This window comes from Puntigrus tetrazona, unplaced genomic scaffold, assembly GCF_018831695.1.
Source record: "Puntigrus tetrazona isolate hp1 unplaced genomic scaffold, ASM1883169v1 S000000373, whole genome shotgun sequence".
Lineage (NCBI taxonomy): Eukaryota > Metazoa > Chordata > Actinopteri > Cypriniformes > Cyprinidae > Puntigrus > Puntigrus tetrazona.
The window spans coordinates 273,728-295,399 of NW_025048028.1; the positions used below are offsets into that span (position 1 = coordinate 273,728).

The 21,672-nt window shown below is 35.8% G+C and overlaps 2 protein-coding genes and 1 long non-coding RNA gene across 7 annotated transcripts in view; 2 read left to right on the plus strand and 1 right to left on the minus strand.

The window, feature by feature from the left end:
- Nucleotides 1–1,159, plus strand: part of LOC122333770 — a 24,013-nt gene extending 22,854 nt beyond the window's left edge. The window contains exon 5 of one of the 2 annotated variants that reach the window (XR_006248671.1): nt 366–1,159. This is a non-coding gene — a long non-coding RNA (uncharacterized LOC122333770). The remainder of the gene's footprint in view (nt 1–365) is intronic. The other variant, XR_006248672.1, reaches the window with a different exon arrangement.
- edil3b (EGF-like repeats and discoidin I-like domains 3b) overlaps nt 1–9,510 on the minus strand; it is a 22,059-nt gene extending 12,549 nt beyond the window's left edge. For 2 of the 4 annotated variants that reach the window (XM_043231552.1, XM_043231549.1), the window contains exons 1-4: nt 9,309–9,510; nt 7,317–7,391; nt 5,477–5,506; nt 4,899–5,027 (exon numbers count right to left, since the gene is read on the minus strand). In XM_043231552.1, coding sequence (XP_043087487.1) covers nt 4,899–5,027; nt 5,477–5,506; nt 7,317–7,391; nt 9,309–9,375 — 301 coding nt within the window. In that variant the 5' untranslated portion in view covers nt 9,376–9,510. The remainder of the gene's footprint in view (nt 1–4,898; nt 5,028–5,476; nt 5,507–7,316; nt 7,392–9,308) is intronic. The other 2 variants (XM_043231550.1, XM_043231551.1) reach the window with 2 other exon arrangements.
- Nucleotides 9,511–10,373: 863 nt separating this feature from the next.
- Nucleotides 10,374–20,595, plus strand: rasa1b (RAS p21 protein activator (GTPase activating protein) 1b). The gene is made up of 26 exons (XM_043231548.1): nt 10,374–10,529; nt 10,929–11,566; nt 12,366–12,518; nt 12,678–12,813; nt 12,925–12,995; nt 13,876–13,993; nt 14,100–14,131; nt 14,279–14,331; nt 14,407–14,557; nt 14,633–14,711; nt 14,799–14,922; nt 15,009–15,165; nt 15,253–15,340; nt 15,782–15,862; nt 15,929–16,086; nt 16,168–16,244; nt 16,325–16,497; nt 16,907–17,066; nt 17,142–17,284; nt 17,964–18,079; nt 18,181–18,267; nt 18,784–18,851; nt 18,950–19,038; nt 19,137–19,214; nt 19,507–19,641; nt 19,731–20,595. Exons 2-26 carry the CDS (start codon nt 11,100–11,102, stop codon nt 19,812–19,814), a joined length of 3,078 nt encoding a protein of 1,025 aa, XP_043087483.1. The 5' UTR covers nt 10,374–10,529; nt 10,929–11,099; the 3' UTR covers nt 19,815–20,595.
- The last annotated feature ends 1,077 nt before the right edge of the window (nt 20,596–21,672 follow it).

The following is a 21,672-nucleotide window of genomic DNA, read 5'->3' on the forward strand; positions in this document are numbered from 1 at the left end:
AAAAACAAATTAAACCCAAAGAACACCGTTGGGTGGATGTTTAGTCATCATTTTTCATTTCCCGAAAAGTAATTATTTTTCATTTTGGTGAATTGGTATGATTTGCTTCGCACGTAAATATACAGATTTTAAGAAAAAATCTAAGCAAAAAGCTTCACCTCTAAACCGAACACTTAATGGAATGTAAGCAGATCAAAGCAAAACATAAAAATTAGGTCATACAATTTCATACGAGAAGATTGCCAAAGTGTAATTGCAATGAGAGTATGTTGTTCATTTTACAAGCAGGCGTTGTGACAGACTGACTACTGTTAGAGCTCGTGGTGTCCCATCTCAGACTTCTACCTCTCTCTTTGATTTTTAAGCAGAACGAAAGGAGCTCGAGAGACTTGTTACAGACAGCAAGCCGTGGGGTCGCCAGAGCAGAAATTCAGGGATCTGCAAGAGCACAGGCTCAGCTGTATCAGGTATCTGGCAGAGATAAACCACACCTTTGGGTTTACCACAACAGAAGAGTAATGGAAGGCAACAAACAAATCCACAGCTTAAACGGGGTCACCTCATGAGCACTGAAAGCATGGACGAACACAACAAATATGGGATTTAAGGATCTGATTATATTGCACTGATCCTCTCCTGGGGTGGTGTTAAGAAAAAGCTAAAGGAACACGACTTCATCGTCTGGCAGAAGTTATATGCAAAAGAACCGGATTTGCAGTTTCAAAACCAGACTTTCATTTTTCTGAGGTAAATGTGAGTGGGTCTCGCTCACGATGCTGAGCGCTGTGGAAGGTTTCCAGAGCGTTGCTGCAAAAGCTTTCCGAGTCGTTTTAACATGTTGCTATGCGGTTGCTATACTAGCCTAAATCCGCCTGATACTGTGGTCTGCACACAGTTTTCACAGTATGGTTTCACAAACTATCAAACACATTGAATTGAATCTTACTCCAATAATCTTTGAATAACCTTTTTTTACAGTTTGGGTTTCCTTTCTTAGTAAATCTATGGCGGATTTTCATGTTTTGTTTTGTTTTTGTCGGTAAACACCAATGTATTTCAGTTTAGAACTATATTTTCCTAAATTTTAGAGATCTCTGTTTCACTAAAAAAGCATTTTCCCATTCCAAACAGAATAAATTCAAAGTAAATTCAAAAATAAAGGGTGTTTTTGCAGTGAATCATTTTTGCTCCCTAAAGAACCTTTCAGTGAATACTTCCTAAAAGAACAATTTTGAAGAACATTTAAAAAAATCAAATGCGCTTTTTTGACTATAAAGAACCTTTTCTGCATTTGAAAGGCTCCGTGCATGTTCAGGGTTCTTGATAGAACCACTGATGCCAATAAAGAACCTTTATTTTAAAGAGTGTAAGTGTAAATCTAATTATTCAAGCTGTTTTTAATGCTGCACCTTCAAGGCCGAAAGTACATGTTATTAATGCCATCTGTTATGAAAAGCATTGATGTGAGTGGTCATATGTTAATTGGCTTATGTACTGGAGTTTAGTTTTGCGTTGTACACTACCATTTAAACGTTTGGGGTCAGTAAAGAAAGAAATTAATAGGCTACTTTAATTCAGCAAAGATGCATTAAACATCAAAAGTGACATTTATAATATTAGTGTAAAATAAATGCCGTTCTTTTATACTTTTTATTAGACATTAATGATTTCCGAAGGATCATGTGACACTAGAACTACATAAATAAAAATTTTTGTTAAAAAAAAAAAAAAAAAAATTAAAGCATTTCTTGTAATAATATTTCTAAATATTTTTGATAAAAAAAATCAATGCACCCTTGGTGAGCAGAAGAGACTTTTTTACGGCACTGTAGTAATTCTTATTTTATATCAGAAACAAAAATATAACCCCAAAACAAAGCATTGTTTTTTTACGTTTCCTCATTCATAGTGTGGAACGACCACTGGCATTCAGCTTCATGCTAGTCATGTGCATCCGAGCACCGCTGTCAGTTGCGATAGAACGAACTCGTCCTGATTGGTGGGATTCCCTCTGTGGGGCCGAAGTCCAGCCAGTCAAGCAAGTAAATTGGTGTGAGGAACAGAGGGGGGTTGGTCAGCTGTCACGCTGGATTTGTGGTACTGGACGCTTCCTCCATAGTAAAACATAGAGACTATGACCTAATAAATGATGCCCAAGTTCCTTTTGGTTGCCTGTTCTTCTGATCAGAGCCCAGCTGGGAAACCATTTCAGTGCCATTATTAAATGCATGCTGATTTCAGCATTTCGTTTCTTAAAGAAACGCAAATTGGTTTGTGCCAAGACAACTAGGTTAATGAAGTCAGTGGTGCTTCAAACTGTACGATCACTCAGTCAGCACCAGCGGCGGATCCCGGCGTAGTTGATATAGATGAGAATGGCAGCGCTCCCTGAGGTGGCATGTACTTCATTTCTTTATGGCTCTTCCACAGCACTTTCACCAGATTGCACCAGCTCTCCTGTGAACCTCTTATGGAAAATGAATTGTGATCTAGCTAGGTTACTTCTTCAGAGCAGCTCCCTATGCTTATAATTTTCTCTGTCTGTCTGCTCGTGGTAAAAGTCACCAACATAAAAGAGCAGTTTTTTGCGGTTTATAAAAATAAATATATAAAAGGACGATATATAGTTTTAATTTAACTGGAGTCATTTTTTCCTCTTAGTTTTGTTTTATGTTTACATCATTTATTTTTTATTTAATAATATATTCAACAAATTTCATTTAAATTTTAGTTTTTATTTCAGAATTTTTATTTAATTAATTTAGGTAATTTTTTAAAGATTATATATATATATATATATATATATATATATATATATATATATATATATATATATATATATATATATAATATATTCTGTGTTATATTCTTTATTTTTTTATTTAAATGATAATATATTTTTTCCATTTCTAACAACCTACTTCATCTTGTAATTGCTGTAACTGGTTTCTTGGTTCATAAAAATACATAAATGAAAACATTTCATACATAAAAACATTTCATTTTTTATGAACAAACGGAATTTAATTTAAAAATTACTTTGGGGAGAAGAATAATATATTATTATATACATTTTTTCCCTTTAGGAACTGGAGTCACGTGACGTCACAGTTATTGTATTTTTAATTTAATGTCATTTAAATTTTGTGTTTGGTCTTAAAAAAAATAAAAAGATGTAATTCTTCAAGCAAAATGTTGTCATACATCAATTTATATAAACTAAATTAAATGTAATTAAAATATGATTTTTCTCATTTAAATATGATTCTGTCCTTTTTCACTGATGTTTATTTAAAAAAAAAAAAAAGCTCTTACCATTTGACATGGCATATTATTTTTATTTATAGTTTACTTTTAATATAATATCAGTTGCTTATTTTTTCTTTATTTAATTCTCTGTTTTTTAAAACCTCTTTACACTACTACAATTTTTTTTTGGTCTAGTGACATCCCTGTTTCACACTCAGCTGAACATCCTACACGAGGTCAGGATGCTGTGAAGTCTAATTACCACAAAAACTGAGCAGGTCATGGGTGTCAGGGCAAACAGTGAGACTGGATGTCATTCTCCAAACATCCAAGATTTTATAAGGCTGCTCAGTCTGTTTCCCAGTCCCCTGCTACTAATCGAGCTTCAGTGTCTTATCTTAGCTTTACTTTCACTCCGGCATTAATTATAGACCATGCTTAGAAGTCAATTCAGGAGACAGTGCAAATTAAGGTCACGGATGCACATGTGTGATGAGTATTAGGCAGTGCAGAACAGAGCTGAATATTCTTTCTCTCAATCCATGAATAATGCAGGCGGTGTGAGGTAACCACAGAAACAAGAGAATCGGGACAAAAACAAAACAAATAAAAGCGAGCTCTGACAGCAAACAGATAAAAAATAGCTCTTTGTTAATTATGTTCCTGTCACTTTGCTAAGTGTTCTGGCACGATATTCTGTAGGTTTTTTTTGTTTGTGTTTTTTTAGACAAACTTTGGCAGAAAAAACATTGATATTCACATTAACTTGTGTTTCTACACTAGTGAAGCAAAATCCATAAAATGCAAGTAAATGAGCTACTTTGACTGAGGTAGAAACTGAGTAGTTTTTATATGTATATTCCTATAAATATATATATATTTTATATTTTTACATTTTTACAAATTTTATAGTTTATAGTTATGAAATAGCATGTATATATTTACAATAAATAATATATATGTAAAATATGAGAATGTAAATATATAAATGCAATTTACATGTAAATATTATTAAGATATACACTGTATATGTATGTATATATATATATATATATATATATATATATATATATATATATATATATATATATATGCACAGTACACACAAATAAACTTTCAATTTGATGTGATAGGCAAAAAAAAAAATATATATATATAAATATAAATATATATATATATATATATATTTAAAACCTATTTTTTATATTTAAAAAAATATATATATATATATATATATATATATATATATATATATATATATATATTTAAAACCTTTTTTAAATGTAATTAAATTCATTTAATTTTAAAGTGTGTATGCATATGTGAATAATGAATATATATATATATATATATATATATATATATATATATATATATATATATATATATATATTGCATTTTATTTAATATCTTTAATTGTGTTGTGTGTATATATAATATGACTGAAAATAAATATATAAAATATCAGTTATAACTCAAAAAATATTTAGAAATTTTATTTTATTTAAATGGTTTTTAAAAATCGCTTTAAAGTGTGTGTGTGTGAATGTTTTTCAATATATATATTTAAAAAATGTATATACACACATAAGTATTCTTATAGTAAAAATGTGGAAATAAATGTCTCTAAAAATGACAAAGTTTCTTACTGTGTTGGCAGTGGACACCATCGAAGCCAAGAGGACACCTGCACAAATAGCCGACGAAAGTGTCTCCGCGGTAGGTCTCGCTGAGTTCACACAGCCCTCCGTTGTGACAGGGGTTCGGGCGGCAGGGCCCTGAATGACAGAAACACACACTATCTGAAATCCACAGGCTTCATTTGAAGTGCTATTTAAAATCCTACTAGAGTTTCTCGCAAGTTGATGTGTAAGTGAACCTGATGCTCAGCGCGCTTGACGACATGCTCTTTCCCCACACGCTCATTATTATTTCATGTTTTCCAGCTCACTCTGAACATCGCGCTAAATACTGCATCAGCTGTAAAAGACGACTCCCGAAAGTGTGAGTTTCTAATGAACGCTAAGCAGATGTTTAAATATAAATTAACTAGTGAATGGAAATCGAGGCTGACATCATTTATGTTCACGGCTCATAAGCCAAACATGAGCCATCTGTTTAATATGCCATTCATATCTAGAGCCTCAACGAGCAAAGCACTCTCGAACCTTTCTTAGAATGAGGAAAGCGGGCCTTTAAAACAATGGCTGCAAATAAACAAACTCACCAATTACGGATTGCTCTTCCCAGCCTGATGCTGTTGAAAAAGCAGAATGCACAGTTTGTGAGATTCTGACATATTCTATCTGCGCTATTAAACAAAGATTTCCAATTAGCTTAGTTTTATTATTTAAAACATAATTTCCTGCTCTAAAAAAAAAAAAAATTACATGTTGGAATAAAAACATGCTGTTCACTCCAAAGACGTAATATTATATAAAATAAACAACGCAGAAAAACACCATCGCTTTCACAATCATTTTTTTGCCAGCTCATGAACAATGAAAACGCTGATAGCCAATCGCAATCGACCTTTGAAGAGCATTAAAGGAATAGTTAACCCAAAAATGAAAATGACCCCATAATCTAGAAGAATACAGTCAGAGTTTTTAAAAAATGCGTCCACGCTTGGTAATGTTCGTGAATAGCGGCCATTATTTTGAAGCTCTAGAAATACATTCTAAGAATTTTCTTCAATGCTTGAATTCTTGAAAATTCTTAAAGGCTAACAACCGATTCATTACGGCTGCATGTTAATTGTATCTGTGTATTATCCTGTTTTAAAGTAGCAGCCGCATCGAATGCAAGCGCGTGGGATGTGTTCGTTTAATGACATTTACTCGTAGGAAAGAATAAACTTCTCAGTTAATCTGACACGGGTGACGAGAAAAGAAACAAACTCCCCTAGCAAAGACTTTTTGAGGAAATTAGCGAAGAAAGGAAGAAAGTCCTCACTGGGAATGTAATACTGTAGCAGTTACACGTAATGGAACACGTTTTATTATTTTGTAATGTTTCATATTTGGAAAAATAATCATTTATTAAAAATCGTACCCTTTATGGATCTACGACTAGTTGGCAGTTTAACTTTAAGAAGATATTTAAGACGATTTTTAAGAAGATTCTCGTCAAGAATTCGAATTCTTCTTAGGCGTTCGCTTAAGAACAATCTTTAAAAAAAAGATACGAATATTCTTAAGAAGAATTTTTAGTCTTAACTTTTTTTCTTGAGTTAAGAAGAAGAAGAAAATTTCTTAAGAATTCAGCCCTATGTTCTGCAAGCCGAAAAGTAAAAACGTAGATTTTGTTCGTCTGAAAGAAGAAAGTCATGTACCTGGGATGGCTTGGGGGTGAGTAAAATATGCTGCAATTTAAATTTTGGGGTAAAATATTCCTTTAAGCGTTAAATATTCTATATTTATAAGCCAAAACTCAAATCTGAAGTCTACACATTTAATTTAGTTTAGTATTTATTTAAGGCTCTTTATTGGCGTCTACAGTTCTGTGAAGGACCTTTAACATCCCTGAAACCCTTTCAGTCCACAAAAAAGTGCTTTCGCAGAAAAATAGCTTCAGATTCTTACATTATTCTACACTTTAAGAAAAAAGTTTATGGTTTTTAAGAACTGTTCACAGAAAGGTCAAATAAAATAGTTCTGTCTATTGCATATAAAAACGTATTTTTATGAAAGGCCGAACTTAATAACTCCAAAAACCCATAACTTGATATCGATATTGAAATTGATTCTTAGCTGAATTTAAGAATCTCTGGAGAAGCTTTACATGTTAAAGTGTGAAGAGATAAAACATTTCAGTCACGTGAGCTTCTCAGTGATATGTAGTTATTTTTGTATCCCCACCTTTTTTTAGTCAACAGTTCCTAAAAAAACTTAGAAGATATTCTAAAGAACCCTTTGTCCAGCGTGAAGGTTCTGTGGATGTTACATGTAGGTTCTCCACGGAACCGTAGAAGCACAGAGACATGCTCCATAACGTCTTTTTAAACCGCAAGACATAAAATCTCACTGGTTTTTAGGGTTCTCGAATGCAAAAGGGCAAAAACTCACAAGCGACATTTTCCTCAGCTGGCGTACCGGGACAGTCAGCATCGTTCTCACATGGAACCGGTTCGCATACTTCACCTACAAAACACGAAGAGATATAAACAGGAAATGAGCGGATCTTCGTTCCCAAAGACGAGTCGCCTCTCCAGCTTGGAAAAAGCGCGTTGCACAATGACGCGCGAGAGTTTGTGATGCTACATCCAACGCCACGCTGTCATTTCGGCCTGAATTATTAAGCCACAGGAATCCGGAGAGTAACTCTGAGTGTTTACACAGGTGTCCGTGCCGGCCAAACTTTGGAATACACTTGCCGACTCTTAAAGATGCGGCGCAGATGTTTGGCGGTGACAGAATGCCAGGGCTTCAGAAGCGTTGAAGGTTAAGTGAGGTGGAAGATTAGAGAAAATCTTTTGTGTTAGGAAAGAAACGCGGCTGACGGAGCTGTCTTGTTTCACAGCGATCCGACACAACCTGAGGGCACGAAACTCGCAGTGGATTACAGCGGTGCGCTACACGCTGCCTTGTGCTTTCCAGTACAATGAATTTCACACTGCCATAATATTTGTTGTGTTTTTTGCACCGTTACAAAAAAAAAAACACCGGCGCTGGAAAATTCGGGACAGTCATGAAATGAATGTCTCCTCAATGCTCACAGTTTTAACGTATTGAGTATCTATCGATCATACTTTTTCACGTTATTGAAGCACTGAAGTGCTGTGCAGAAAACTGAGAATAATGAGATTTAAAAAAACAAGACAAAATACAATTAAAACACATTAGGAGACCACAGAAAGCTAAAATAAATTTTTAAAAATCTACATCAGGTGTTAAAGGCCAAGGCAGACTCATTAAAGGCATTTATAATCTTACAAAAGATTCCTTTTTAAATAAATGCCGTTCATATTCTATTCATCAGAGTTCCTGAAGTTGTTATCAAACGTATCAGTTCCCACAAAATATTAAGCAACACAACTCACATCGACCATAATAAGAAATGCTTGAGCAGCAATGATCTCTGAAGGACCTGAAAATAAAGCTCAGCATCACAGGAATAAAGTCAATTTTAAGGATATACCAAATAGAAAACGGTCGTTTTAATTTGTAATAATATTTCAGGATAGCTGTTGTGCAGAGCTCTTTCAAAAACAACAAAAAAAATCATAACGACCCCCAACTTTTTAATGCCAATGTACTACTCAAAAAACAATCAGATTAATTTGATAATCATTCAGTATATATTTAGTTTGAATGAGGTCCCATAATATATTACAGTAAAATCTGTTGGAAAAATATTTTGGTGCAACTATAATACGGCTTTTGCAGCATAACAATAATTATAATCATTGTAACAAATTACCGGCAGGCAAAAACAACAGGTTTGAAGCTTAAAAACATCTCTAATAAGTAATGCTACGACATAAAAACACTAACCCATGCAGGTTCTTTCTAATGAAAACTCAGTGACAGTCCAAACTGAGTCATTCTATGCAAAGGTCAGCCAGAGATGCACGGTATGACATTTAACATGATCACATCGGGCCCGGCTATTAAAAACACGAGGAGATGTTTCAGGCTAGCAGATGATAAGAGTGTTTAGATGACTATTTATCGCGCGGATGACCTCCGGATCACCTTAAAGTAACATCAAACAAACATAGCAGCTCTGTAACGCGCACGAGCAGGCGCTTCTCTATTCATTGCCATCTTTAACGCGTCGAGCAGCAGCGCCTGCGTTAATGTCATATTTAATTGAACGTCTGTTAGAGGGCGCTGATAAAATCATGTGCCCGAAATAACCCGACATATCATTATCGTCTCCCTCGCGAATTATACCCGAGGACGTTTGAATAAAAAAAAAAAAAAAACGCCGAAGTGATGCCGCGGACGCCCGAGCTTCCCAAACGCCGTCCGGAAGTTCTGGTGCGCGTTATAAACTTGGTTCTGTGCAAACGCGAGGCGCATGCTAAACGCAAGAGTTGCTCTCCGTGAACTCACCCGCGGACGTCGGATGCGGGATGGACGCGCCAATGCGGACGAGCAGGAAGAAAAATAAAGGCAGCATCGCGGGGGAACTTGCGCGCGTTCGCTCGCTGGGTCTCCTGTGCAGCCGCGACGCGGATCTAACGGAAGAGAGACTCGCGGCGAGGATGTCCGGTGATGCTGTGACTCCGAGCAGTGATGCTGCTGCCGCCGCCGCTGCTGCTTCTCACTGCAGTGATGAGGATGATGATGGAGACTCGACACTGGCGGGATTCGCAGCATCGGTGTAGACGCACCCACCGATACATTCATCCTCAGAAAAATAAATAAATAAATAAATAAAAAGACAACAACACAACTTTCTTTTTACGGAGTGCAATGTTACTACTAACAAAAAGGAAATGTAAAAAAAATTAAATGCAAATAAAAATGGGCCCTTGTTTCGTTTGACTCCCGATATCCCCTGACTGCCACGCGCGAATGCAAAATGTTTTAATGTCTCACGATAATATTGCATCTTTCTTTTCACGGTTATTGTATTGGGCTACCTGAAGAAGAAAAAAAAAAACTTAAATCGTAGATAAGCATGTTTTTTACATGATGTGCGCTTAATTGTTGCAAATTGTTTATTAATTACTCATAAATTATAGCTAATAATTTATACAGGGTAGTCATGTATATGCGGTTTAGGTGATTGTGAATTAAAGTTGTGTGTCTGTCGCCCTCTGTAGGCCCAGGAGAGTAACGTTAAGTGACCATTATTCGACAGTGACATTTATTCCTCGTCGAAATAATTTAACATTTTGACCCGATTAATGTGCGTATTTCGCATAGACTGCTAATATCGAGAAATATTCTCGTAGAAATAATATTTTAACAGTTTATACAGCTAGGCTATTGTTACCTCAGTACTGTAAATCTGTGATATTTCGCTTAAATCGTCTCATCTTTATTTGTTAAAAACTTTTTTATAAAATTGTGCCTATAAAATAAATTCCATAGTTATGTTTTTTGTTTGTTTTATGTTTGTAGCAAGATAATAAAAGTTATGACTGTTTGGCGGAAACCTGTTTCCATGGTAGTTTTTTTTTTTTTTGTGACGAGGCACAAAACGGGCACGCGCCTCAAAAGCAGCCAGGAGCGCGGCGGGCGGGCTCGCGCTAGGTGGGAGTGTTTGAGGGGCGCGAGGGCTGCGCGAGACTTCACAACACAACTCTCAACATGAAACTAGCCAAAGTGAGTGAGACAAAAGTAACGCTAAGCTTCATTAACATCATCTTTAACATCTCTTCCCGACTTTTTAACACTCCCGCCTCACTGTAAATGAGCCTAAGCGCTCAACTTAACCTCAAACGCCGGACCTTTGTGGTGTCAAACTTGGCCAGAACCAAACTAAGCTAACGAGCTAACGCATATAGCCGTCACTTGTGTGCAGGTTTAACTGTATTCTGTTTTTGTTTAGTCTTATTCTAGGCTAAAATGCAGTTCCTCGTAATAGATCTGATGTTTATTACCAGAAAAATAAGATCGCGTTGTGATTACGAAGACGAAAATGCGCTAGCGTCATGTGTAAACAGTGATAAAAGGCATATCACAGTATTTGAGTTTTTCTAACTCTGTGGTCCTTGTTTTCAGATTAGAAGAAAAGCAAGCAATGAAGACCTGAAGCTGTCTGTGTTGTGTTAGATCCTAACAACCACAGTGAATTAGAGAAAACTCTCCTAAATAAAGGTGTAGTTGTGGGTTTCAGGAGGGGAAACCCTCCTGAACACAATCAGCTTTCATTGTCAACTTCCCAGGGTGACAATGATGGCAACCCATGGTGGCAATGAGGAGCCTGACCCCTTTTCGGTGGCGTCCCGGATGGCTGGGACAGGAGGAGATGGGACCACGCATTTACCAGCTTGTCGTGGTCAGGGGATACAGATCTCGGACCTGGGCTCAGCTTTGTCCATCCATACTACGGTTTTACCTAAACAGCCTCCTGGGGTCACATATTCTGTATTTGGAAAGGATCCGAGATCTGGAACGACAGGTGGTATTAGTTCTGTGATATTGGGGGCTTTTTCGGGAGTTGGGAGGGGGATGTCAGATCCTCCACATGAAGGCGCTGTCAGTCGGATACCATCCTCATCGCAGAGTCCTGAGGTGTGCCTTGTGACTCCTTCGTTTCTTCCGCTGGGCATCGTTGAAGAAGGTGATGCTCTGGATGTGCAGGAAATTGGGGAGGATGAGGAAGTTGTTTTAACCCTCACTGCGCCTCCTACTAATCAGTGAGTCATGTTATATGACACTATGCATCCCATGAGCGTTTAAAGGGATAGTTCACTCAAAAATAAAAAATAGAAACAATGGCGGAAATATTAGCCTAAGGCCATCTAAGATGTAGATGTGTTCGTAAAAACAGATTTGGAAAAGTTGAGCATTGCACTCAACAAAGGATCTTCTGTAGTGAATTGGTGCTGAGTCCAAAAAACTGATAAAAAAAAATAATCACAGTAATCCTCACCATTTCCGTCTTTCAATTATCATCTCATCAACTGAAAAGTCTTTGTAAGAAACAAAACCATTATTACACTGTTTTAATTTTTAACTGTTGCTCCTTTCCAAAAATATAAGAATCCATAATAAGGCTTCCTCCCCTGGAAAAGTCCATCTCCTTTGGTCTTCTCACGTCAAAATCGACATATTAGTTTAAAACTATTGCTTGATCTGTGCGTATTTCTCTCCTTATTCAGATGAGATCGATTTTTCACGAAGGGAAAGCCATATTATGGATAAACAGGTCTATAGAATGATGTATTCATTTCTGACAAAAACAGCTTCTTCCTTTGTAAGATGTTAATTGATGAACTGGAGGGGTGTGGATTATTGCAATGGTTTTTTTTAGCAGTTTGGACTCTCATTCTGACGGCACCCATTCACTGTACAGGATCCATTGTTAAGCATTTGTTGTAATGCTAATTTCTCAAAATCTCATTTCCATCCTATTTTTAGTAAAACATTTTTTTGGTTGAAGTATTCCTTTTATTTTGATCTGTGATAAATTTAATGGAGTTGGTAACTCGACAGGTGGTATCATGGGAAGCTGGACCGGATGATCGCAGAGGAGCGTTTGCTCCAGGCCAGGATGGCTGGCAGCTACCTTATCAGGGAGAGTGACCGCCGACCCGGCTCATTTGTGCTGTCTTTCTTTAGCATGACCAACACAGTCAGCCATTTCAGGTGTTTGTTTATCTGTTCTCTGCAGCTTCAGAATAAAATCACGTCTTTGAAATTGAACTAATCACTAATAATCATGGCACATCTATATTATCTTCAATCTGAAAGGTTTGTGCCTAGGTAATGAGATGTATCTGTGACCTGAGTAATCAATGTTTGCAGGATTATCGCCATGTGTGGAGACTATTACATCGGAGGCCGTCGTTTCTCCTCTTTGTCGGATCTGATTGGTTATTACAGTTACGTGTCCTGTCTGCTGAAAGGAGAGAAGTTGATATCACCAGTTGCCCCTCCAGAGGTACACATTCAGTGTAAACATTTTGTAGTAAAAAAATTGACTATATTATATATATATATATATATATATATATATATATATATATATATGAAAAATGTTTTGTTTTGTAAGCCTGTTGAAGACCGCAGGAGGGTGCGAGCTATCCTCCCATACACCAAAGTGCCTGAAACTGATGAGATCAGGTAATTTGATTTTATTATTGTTTTCAAACGCATACTATATATAATATAATGCTGTCAAATGATAATCACATCCAAAATAAAAGTGTTTATTTGTATAATATATGAAAAATATATTATGTTTGTATATTAAATATATTTATTTATAAAATAAATTGTGAATATAAATATAGACTAGTGCTGTCAAATGATTAATTGCAATGAATCCAATGCATTCAAAATAAATTTGTGTACTGTGTATATTTATTATGTATATGTGTGTGTGTGTGTGTGTATATGTATATATACACGCATGCATATCTTTCGAAAAATGTGTATATATTAAATACATTATATTTATATAATTTATATTATATATAAAATATATACATGTACATATTTTAAAAATATATTCTGTATGCGTGTGTATTTGTACATAATAAAAAAATACAAAGTGTACACATACACATTACGTAAACAAAAACTTTTATTTTTGATGCAGTTCATCATGAATAATGTTTGACACCAGTAGTATAGACTTGTGAATACATGGAAATAATTTCTAAATATATACAAGCATGTGTGTATATTTATATATACATAATATACACAGAACACACATATATTATGCAAACAAAAACATTTATTTCATTTGTGACTAATCATTTAACAGCACTAATATATATAAGCACTAATATATATATTAATGTTTCAAATTAGTGTAGTTCTTTTGAACTCTCTATTCATAAAAGAAAAAAACTTTATCGTTGTTTCTACAAAAATGAGATCGTGTTACACTGAATGTTGGAGTAATGTTGCTGAAAAAGCTATGTCGCCATAGGAATAAATTCCATTTTAAATTATGTTCAGAAAATTTGCTTAATTAGACTTCTTGTGCTCAAAGTTTCTTCAAAGGTGACACATTTATAGTTCATAATGAACTAGAGGACAGCTGGTTGTGGGTGACGAATGTCCGAACAGATGAGCAGGGTCTTATAGTCCAAGACCTGGTGAAAGAAGTGGTGAGTATGAACACTGTTCAGAATAAAAGTAAAAAATGTCCATAACTGGATGAATATGCATATATACAGTATTATGCCAGGGTGTCCTGTATTGACACATTCACAGGGCCGTGAAGAAGACCCACATGAGGGGAAAGCGTGAGTCCAATTATTTTGTTTCAATTGCTTGTTGAGTGGTGTTAAGTTTCTACTCATAATACAAACTGCATAAAATGAATAGAAAGATGCGCTTAAACTCATGCCGAATCTCTTATGATTTGCTCAACATCATCTGTTTTTTTTTAGCTGGTTTCATGGCAAGATCAACAAGCAAGAGGCTTACAACCTACTGATGACAGGTAAGCCAAAAAAGTTCAAAAGCATTAAAGCGATGAGGGTTACACCCGCTTAACTCCCGTAATCGCTCTCCCCAGTTGGGCAGGTGGGCAGTTTTTTAGTGCGCCCCTCTGACAGCACACCTGGGGACTATTCGCTGTACTTCCGCACCACTGAGACCATCCAGCGCTTCAAAATCAGCCCCACACCCAGCAACCAGTTTATGATGGGAGGCCGTTACTACAACAGGTAAACGCGATTCGGGAGCACTTTATGGCTTTTGCAAGGTAAAGTTGAGTTTCCTGACTGTTTTTGTTTGTACAGTATTGATGACATCATTGAACACTACAGGAAAGAGCAGATAGTTGAGAGCCACAACCTTAAAGATGCTTTATCTGTACAAGTATGTGCAAAAAACATTTTTAGAAGAAAGAAAAGAGATTTTATTGATGTTATTGCGCGAATGATTCGAAATGTGTGATTTAATCAGCACCAGGAGCAGGTGCTTACTGACACCATCGAAGGCAAAGAAATCTACAACACCATCCGTAGAAAGACCAAGGATGCTTTCTATAAAAACATTGTGAAGAAAGGATACGTCCTGTTCAATAAAGGTATCGTCAGCGTTTTAACGTAGTTTCACACTGAAGACATTATCAAAATAATTTTTGCTAAGGTATTAGTCTTGTGTCTTTTATAGGAAAAGGAAAAAGATGGAAAAATCTCTATTTCATCCTTGAGGGAAATGATTCCCAGCTGATCTACTTCGAGAGTGAGAAACGAGCAACTAAACCAAAGGGTTTAATCGACTTGAGTGTGTGTTCAGTGTATGAGGTCCATGACAGCATGTTTGGCAGGTTTGTTTCCCACTGTATTATACACTGGTAATAGTTTAACAACTTTAGGTTCGCGTGAAATACATTTAGCTATTTTTTTTCCTGCAGGCCAAACTGTTTCCAGATAGTTGTACAGCACTTTAGCGAGGAGCAGTGTATCTTCTACTTTGCCGGAGAGACCCCAGAACAAGCTCAGGTACTAGCAATGCTGGCTAATACACTTGCTAATTTTTACATAATTAGTATATAAACAGTAATAACTATGTAAACTTTAATTGCAGTAATTATAATATATAAACGTATTTTACATAAAAATATTCACATATGTATAAATACACAGATACAGAATATATTTTAAAAATATGTACATGTGTTTACATGTATATAATTTATTATTTGCACTGTGCATATTTATTATGTATATATAAATGCATACATTTAAAAAAAATATTTACATGTATTTGCATATATATTCGCATAATTTATAATATAACAGGAATATATAAATTTTTTTTTTTTTTTTTTTAAATATTTATTTTCATATATATATTTTTGGCTATAATAATGTCATCTTTTAGCAGTGAGAATAGAAACACTGTGAATATAATTCTGTTCAATTTATCTCTCCATTGCGTAGGACTGGATGAAATGTCTGCAAACCTTTTGTAGTAACCTTAAGAAACCCAGCCAGCCCTGCTCAACCAAACGTCTGCGTCAGGTAAACTCTCAGTTGCTTCCTGTTGTCATGTGAAGTACAGCTGTGTTACTCATAATGTCTTTACAGGTCAGTAGTTTATTTCTAAATGTTGAGGAGGCCCACCACCTTCCTAGTAAACATTTCGCAAACGCCTACTGCAACATTTACCTGAACAGCATTCAGGTGGCAAAGACCCATCCGCGGGAGGGCCAAAACCCCGTGTGGACGGAGGAGTTCATTTTCGAGTAGGCAGCTTTTTCAGACACTGATATTAATTTTATAAAATCAAACATTTTTTATGAATGTTTCCTATATGTTCCCTGCAGTGACTTATCCAGCGAAATCAACCGGTTCGAGATCAGCCTGAGCAACAAGACGAAAAAAAGCAAAGAGAATGATATTTGTATGTTCTTTCTTGTTACTTCACGCTCAGACTTTTAAAAACGTTTTGAATAAAGAATAACGTGCGCTTTTCTCCCACAGTGTTCATGTGCTGCCCTCTGTGTCGGCTGCAAAGAGGTCAGATGATTGACGAGTGGTTTCCTCTGAGTTCTCACGTGCCTCTGAAGAACGTGGCACCCAGCTCGCTTCGCCTGAGAGTGCGCTACTCTGTGGAGAAGATCATGCCCGTGGAGGTGTACAATGAGTTAAAAGAGGTTGGCTGCTTGCAGAAGTTTAACTAAAATCAGTTAACGAACAGTTGGCTAGTAACTGTCCTAGAAATTACAGCATATTGCATTTTGGACAAAATATAAGTCTGATCCATGCTGACAAAAGCACAATTATTTTTAATGGGGAAAAAATTATTCAGTAATCAATGCAATATTTTGTCAGAAATGACTTATTACTTTAATATATATATATATTACCATTTAGGGTATTTATTTAGACTTTAGATTCATTTTAACATTTCAAAGTTGTCTAGGTATTTAATTTCAGCTGTAATTCAATTAACACAAAAACCGTTCTAAACCGTAACAACCCTAGTAGACACAAATAATTATTAGTAATTGGTTCATTTTAACTATCGGCTCATTCGAGCATGTAATATTTGATCTTTTGCAGCTGGTTCTGCTGAAAGAGTTGCATGTGATCAGTGCTTTGGCTCATGTGTGTGGTCAGGACCGCACTCTCCTGGCCAGCGTTCTGCTCAGGATATTCAGACACGAGAACCTGGAGGCCCAGCTGCTCAGAGAGCTCAATGACCGTGAGATCAGCGCTGAAGGTGCTTCTTTATTCCTCTTTACGTGCTGCATGATCGAATTCATCAGAATAATCCAGAGTTGCTTGTTTCGTCCAGATGAAGCGACGACTCTTTTTCGTGCCACCACTCTGGCCAGTACTCTGATGGAGCAGTACATGAAGGCCACGGCCACCCCATTCGTCCATCACGCTCTCAAAGACACCATTCTCAAAATCATGGAGTCCAGACAGTCCTGCGAGGTATTAAAGTTAAATAGAGAACATCATATTTAAATCCATATCCTCTATTTTTTCCATTGAGGTCCACTCATGTTACTAAACGCTTCTAGACTAAAAACTGACATTTTATCTCACAATTCTGATATTTTTGAAAATAAAAATCTGTATTTTGGGATGCAAACTCACAATTATGGAAAAAACGTAAGAATTGTGATTGTATAAAAAATTACCTTTCATTTTATTTTGTGGCAGAAGCAAGTCAGAATTAAGAGAAACAAAATATGTAAACTGGGAATTGAAAAAAATGAGAATTATGAGATAAAAATAATACTGTAATGCAGATTATACTGTATGTAATGTAAAATCAGGGGTTTAAAAAGTGAAGTTTAAGATTTAAAAAAAAAACCTTTTTCATTTTTTTTTATTTTGTCTTTCATAAAAAAACAATTATTTATTATCATTGATTAGTATGTTGCATTACAATTGTTAAATTACACGTCACTATTAATTAGATATTTTAACATCCCCTCTTTAATGCTTTGAATTAAACTGAATCTTTAATATTTAAAAATCGAAAGGGCCATTTATGTTTTAGGACTGATTAACATGTTTTTCAACTCTGAAGCCGATGCATCTTGGTTCGGTCTTGTTAGAGCAATCGTTTGCTTGCTAAACGTACGTTGTTTCCGCCGTAAATTAGCTCAATCCATCTAAACTGGAGAAGAACGAGGACGTGAACGTGAATCTCGCTCATCTCCTGAGTATTGTGTCTGAGCTGGTGGAGAAAATATTCATGGCTGCTCAAATCCTCCCTCCGTGAGTCACTGTGTTATTCATACGCTTCTCCCAACGAACTGTGATCAGAATTTGAAAGTATGGAGGTTTATGCACGTTGATGCCTCTTTTTTTTCTCGCAGGACTCTCAGGTTTATATATGGATGTTTACAGAAAGCAGTACAGCAGAAGTGGCCCAGAAACACAACCATGAGAACTAGAGTTGTAAGGTATAAATACGTCTTGTTGGAGAACAAAATTTGATTTTATAATAATATAAAGGATTTAATACAATTAAAAATAATACATTATTTTAATTAGGACTGTCAAAAAAAAAATCTAATTTTGTGGGTTCGTCAAATTAATTATAAAAAAAGTCGACATAGGAACGTAAAAAATCTAACGATGCATTTTTGCTTTTGCTAGCCTACCCAGTTGACCCCCCATTATTAAACTATACACAGTGCTGTTTTTTTCCCTAATTGTTTAAGCAACTTTATTAATTATATATTGCTTCTAAACATTATTTTATTACTCTTTGAAGAAATGCGTTTAATATTTAGCTCGACGCGTCCTCTTGAGCTTTTTTTCTTCCTCTAATTAAAATGCCTTTTAAATTCGAATATAATGTGATTTAATATTTAAGTAGAAAATTTGAATTTAGTTTTTCAGTCATTTTGACAGCCCTAATAATTAGTATAAATGTATAAACAGCTATATAAAAAAATGTTTGTTTTCTTTTCCAGTGGATTTGTCTTCCTCAGATTGATCTGCCCTGCTATAGTCAACCCCAGAATTTTTAACATCATTGCAGGTGAGCTATGACCGGGCATTTCAGTTTATTCCATTTTTATTATACGGGCGTCAAACTTGCATGGAGATGTATACATCTGTTTTAATGTATTTCTGCAGATCCTCCTTCCCCTATCGCATCCCGGACTCTCACCTTAGTGGCCAAAGCAGTCCAGAATCTGGCCAACCTGGTGGAATTTGGTGCCAAAGTAAAACAACGCTTTCTATGGATTGTAATAGATTTTAAAGACTTCTCTGGTTCTGTAATCGGTGCTTTCGTTAAATGCTTAATTTTGTCCCATCTCAGGAGCCGTACATGGAAGGAGTCAATCCGTTCATCAAGAGCAACAAACACAGAATGATCAAATTTTTGGACGAGCTCGGGGTTTGTCAACTTCTCTAAAACTCCTCGTTTGCAAATACTGCTGAAAAAAATGTGGTGTAGTAATAATTACAAAGTAGCAGCAAGTACCAATGAATTAAGCAAGCTTTTTTTTAAAAAAAAAAATGGAAAGACTGAAATAGCTTTTTTTATCTACAACTTGACTTTTTTTTTATTGTATAATAAATTAGATGTCCTCCAGGGGGCGCAAATGCTTCATCATCCATGTTTTTGACACGGAAATACTCAAAATTTCTTTTGCACTGATTAAGTCATATTCACATGCTCTTTTCAGAACGTCCCAGAGCTGCCTGAAGCCACAGAGCACTTTAACACTGACCTGGCCCGCGACCTCGCTGCCCTACACCAGCTCTGTGTCACACACTTAGATGAGCTCAGGATACTCAGCAACGAGAGGGGAGCGCAGCAGGTGCCGTTATAACTTAATAAAATGTTTAATGATGATAACCAGTACTTGTGGTGTCACGTTAGCTGAAATCTGTTCTGTTTCTTTCGCAGCACATCTTGAAAAAACTCTTGGCAGTCACTGAACTTCTGCAGCAGACCCAAACTCAGTATGCAGTGACCAACAGCAGTCGATAGACCGCAGGATTTCACTGTGCTGCACACTTTAAAAGCTTTTACCCGTCTGTTCTGTGACATTATAAACCACTTTTGATCATAGACGTCACTTTAGACAGACAAGGCGGCGAGCAAATGTTTGTTTACCTGCACTCCCTTCTTTACAGGATGTGTTTTCATAAAGAGAAAGAAAAATATACCAACGTTCCACGGTTGTCATGAAAAGAACTTGTGATGTTTTCCAGGTAACAGGAAAGATGTTTTCCAGATTCATAACTACTGTTTGCATTCTGCAGTGTCAAACACTATTGCAGTTTTTTCCTCTGAAAACAAACTAAAACCACATTTTTACTTAAAAATCTGTGATGCTTGACAAGTAGAGAAGAAAAAAAGCATGTAAACTAACTGATGCTGCGAAAAACATGCCTTAAAATACCAAATATGCTTTATAAATTTACACTCTGACCGGTTAGTTTTCTTTCTGAATGTTGTGCTTGAGCAGGCGATCAAAAGAAAACATCTTTAAATCTGATTTTATATGTATGTCCGATATAGGAGCGACCAAGAAATGCAGAAGAGGGTTATTTTGTATCAAAACTATTTTCATATTTGGAATCACAAAATTGAAAATAATGCTTTTTGCTTTTGAATTTTTCTAAAATGATTTCCTGACAATATGCATAAAGATGTGAGTGAGATTACACTATCAGGTATGCATGCACTCATTTAATATGTTCTTGTAAAAATACATTGATTATGTTTTCTAATATATATGCAAATAAATCAATTTTGTCATTTGTCACTTAGATTTCTATGATTTTTTTTGTACTATTTTTCCTGTTCATTCTGTCCTTTTAATATGTTGCGTTTAAGGTGGTGAACTTCCCAAGAATAAATCTGAATATTTAGATTTAAAATATATATATATATATATATATATAGTTACACAATACAACCTTCAAGATTTAAACAATTCAAAACGGCAGGCACCATTTACAACATAAATGGTTAAAACAGACACATGACAAATTAAATTGTTCTAAAATTAGATCAAATTATATTATGTCTGATATCATGTGACTGGATATACTCATAGTCTGTAGCTTTAAGACAAAATATCTGCAGATTAGGCCCTTGAATTTTTTAGGTAATTTTTTTTTTAAAGTTAACCTCTAGGTGGCATCATTGTACTTCATTCACCGAATCAATCAACGACTGTCGAAAATGAGTGGTCTGTGCCTTACAAGCAAATCAAACCTCTGCTTTTTAATTTCGCTTTTATAAAGCGTTCACAATAAAACACACTGAAACGTAATATACAAACATTTTTAACGCAAATTGGGTAAATCCTTCCGCTAGAAGATATAGTCCAGGACATTAACGGCAATACGCTACACCACACGTAACATAACACGAAAGGGTTTTTTCGTCTAGGCGTTTTACTGAATTGTAACTAAATGATTAAAAAAAAAGTTAGCCGTAGATAAACGCGTTTAATCAAACACACACACACACACACACACATTATTTTCGTTCTGTAATCACGATATTTCTCCGCGTTCAAACGCACAGGCCCTGCGTTATCCGCCTGACAGAGCCGCGGGACTCCGGTGGAGTGATTTAATTGTCCTGTGATGAGGCACAATAGAGATTACAAGCACCCACCGACAGCACAGTTGGTCAGCAGAAGGGACTCTATATGCTTCGTATTCCTGCCTCAGTTTTCTCTTTATTTCCGTCTTTCAAAAGGCCCAAATAGAGCCCAGCAGGTTTGAGTAAAGAGACCTGAAAGAACGTCTTCCTGCTAATATTTCAGCCAAGGAACAGACGATTAACATTTTTTTTGATTAAATCGATGTCAGCGCGACACGAAATCCAA